Genomic DNA, 2,462 nt, shown 5'->3' with positions numbered 1-2,462 from the left:
TCCCCCGGCGGCCAGAGCGCCGGGGGCAGGGCCGCGAGCCCCGGCGGGGGCTCGGCTCTCCCGCCCCTCCCCCGGCGGCCAGAGCGCCGGGGGCAGGGCGGCGAGAGGGCGGCGAGCCCCGGCTGGGGCTCGGCTCGGCTCTCCCCCCGGCGGCCAGAGCGCCGCGCCGCCCCCCTCCAGGTGCCGCCCCAAGCACCAGCTTGGGTGCTTGGTGCCTGGAGCCGGCCCTGAGCCCAGCAGCCTAAAAAGCTGGGCTAGAACAGGATAGGTTACGTCACATGTTGACTCAAACTGGGCAGGAGTTGTCTCTCTTTCTGGGACATATAGGTAGGAACCACACTGCCCAGACTCCAGGTTGAGTCAGTAGAGGCAATGCTGAGTTTGTTTCTGCATGGCACTGACAACACACGATTGTTACAACCCTGATACGCCTACACCCTCTGTACCCTCTGGGATCCAGCCATGGTTCTCAAACTGGTCCAGCCGGATGACTTTAGGGTCATGGCACCCTTGAGTACGTCGGATCTGGCAGGCGACACCTGCCTTCCAGGAGGGCATCAGGGCAGAAAAGAAGACCTGGTACTCGCTGTCAGACAGTGGGCTGCCTGGAACCAGGGATGACATGCTGCAGGCAGGCTGCACCATGGGGAGCAGAAGTCCTGTGGAGAAAGCAGGACAGGGATGAGTACATCCATCAGGACATAGAGAAGCACTTCATAGACCTGTCAGTCCCCATGTCCTCACTCGCTTCCCCAACTTCTAGATCAGCCCAACAAGCCCATCCAGACTGAGGTTCCCACCTGTTCCCCATGTTGGCTGGACCACAATGGTGCCTTAGAAATGAAACACAAAAACCTCAAGCCAGCCAGTTTCCCCCAGATCTGGGTGAGTCTGGTCTAGAGCTGGTCCCTTTGAGGTAAAAGGCTTCATATCTCATTCCATAACCACCCAGTCCTCCAGACCTGGGGCTGCACTGAAACCAGTGCCCTACAGGTGAAAGGCTTTTTTATCCCATTCCTTAATCTCCCTGAGTCAGCCAGTTCTTTTAACCCATTTTCCACCAGCTGTGCCCTTCCGCACTGCAACCTGCTTAGCAATACAGGCTCTGATCCTGTAGAATTTGTGCCCCATTCCCTAACCATGTGTCCCATCCTAGGAGTTTTGAGACTTCATAACAGTAAGAAAACAGAGGGCAAAGTACATGTGCAGCAATGGGGCCATCTTGTTCCCCATGTTGGGTAGTGCCATTCAAGAGTGAAGATCTTGAAGATCCATTCCCATGGGGATGAAGGAGGGATACCAGAGTATATTCCCTGTGGGGAGAGATGGCAGAGGTACATTCTCTTCAGGGATACTCAGGGACAACAACAGAATTTCCTGGGTTCAGGGATTTGATGCAACAACTTATAGGTGTGGAAGCAGAGAAAGAACTGACAGGAAGGGGATTGCAATGCATGACTGTTTGTTAGCAAGAGTCAGGCTAACTGTAACCCTAATAACGCGAGATTTGTAGAAGCAAGGAATGTGTGAGGCGAGTGGGAAAGAACTGTGTGAGAAGTTGTTGCGACCTTGTGTAGATAATGTGTAGATAATATGGAATGTAGACTAAGGGCTTGTCTACACTACCGCGGTAGTTCGACGGCTGGCAATCGAACTTCCGGGTTCGATTTATCGCGTCTGGTGTGGACGCGATAATTCGAACCAGGAAGTGCTCGCCGTCGACTGCGGTACTCCACGTCAGCGAGAGGAGTACCGCGGAGTCGACGGGGGAGCCTGCCTGCCGTGTGTGGACCGCGTCTGAACCGCGGTAAATTCGAACTAAGGTATGTCGACTTCAGCTACGTTATTCACGTAGCTGAAGTTGCGTACCTTAGATCGAATTGGGGTGTTAGTGTAGACCAGGCCTAAGAGTCTACATTAATGAGCAAAACAAGATATCAGAATGACCTATGTATAAACAAAATGCAGCTGTTGCTCATTATTGTCTGTAACAAAAGGTATAAATGCTTGCTGTAATTGTTTACCTGTTGAGAGACCTGTTTAGCTCTCTCCCTCTATGCAATTGATAGAGAGAAAATAAAGTATCTGACTTGCTGTACCCAAACAAAAAGTGAGAACTCTGTTATTCTCTGACAATTTGGGGGCTCGTCCAGGATTTGAACCCGGGACCTCTCTGACATAGGGAAGAGGCACCCAACACATCAGAGGTGAGGGGTTCTTGTGAGGTGCAGACACAGGTCACTTACCCACCAGGAGGGCCCTAGGCAGAGACTGGAACCTCAGCATTTTCTTCTCTTTAACTCCAGTGCCTGCAACTCCCAACCAACTCCTCCCATTTCAAAGGCCAACATGGAGGCTGTCGGAATGAGAATATGGTGACCTCATAGTCAGAATCCTAGAGGAGCCACAGTGAGGGTGGAGGTCAAAGGGATCAAGAACAATGTAGAAATGATCAGAAAAGG

At 52.5% G+C, this 2,462-nt stretch overlaps 1 protein-coding gene across 1 annotated transcript in view; it reads right to left on the bottom strand.

Annotated features, from left to right (window-relative positions):
• ACRBP (acrosin binding protein) overlaps positions 1-2,286 on the bottom strand; it is a 92,655-nt gene extending 90,369 nt beyond the window's left edge. The window contains exons 1-2 of the mRNA XM_026660253.2: positions 2,247-2,286; positions 447-659 (exon numbers count right to left, since the gene is read on the bottom strand). Of these exons, the coding sequence (XP_026516038.1) occupies positions 447-659; positions 2,247-2,286 (253 nt within the window). The remainder of the gene's footprint in view (positions 1-446; positions 660-2,246) is intronic.
• Between the last annotated feature and the right edge of the window lie 176 nt (positions 2,287-2,462).

This window comes from Terrapene carolina, unplaced genomic scaffold, assembly GCF_002925995.2.
Source record: "Terrapene carolina triunguis isolate 2854851 unplaced genomic scaffold, T_m_triunguis-2.0 Scaffold740, whole genome shotgun sequence".
Classification (NCBI taxonomy): domain Eukaryota; kingdom Metazoa; phylum Chordata; order Testudines; family Emydidae; genus Terrapene; species Terrapene triunguis.
This window is presented reverse-complemented; position numbering and strand designations above follow the sequence as displayed.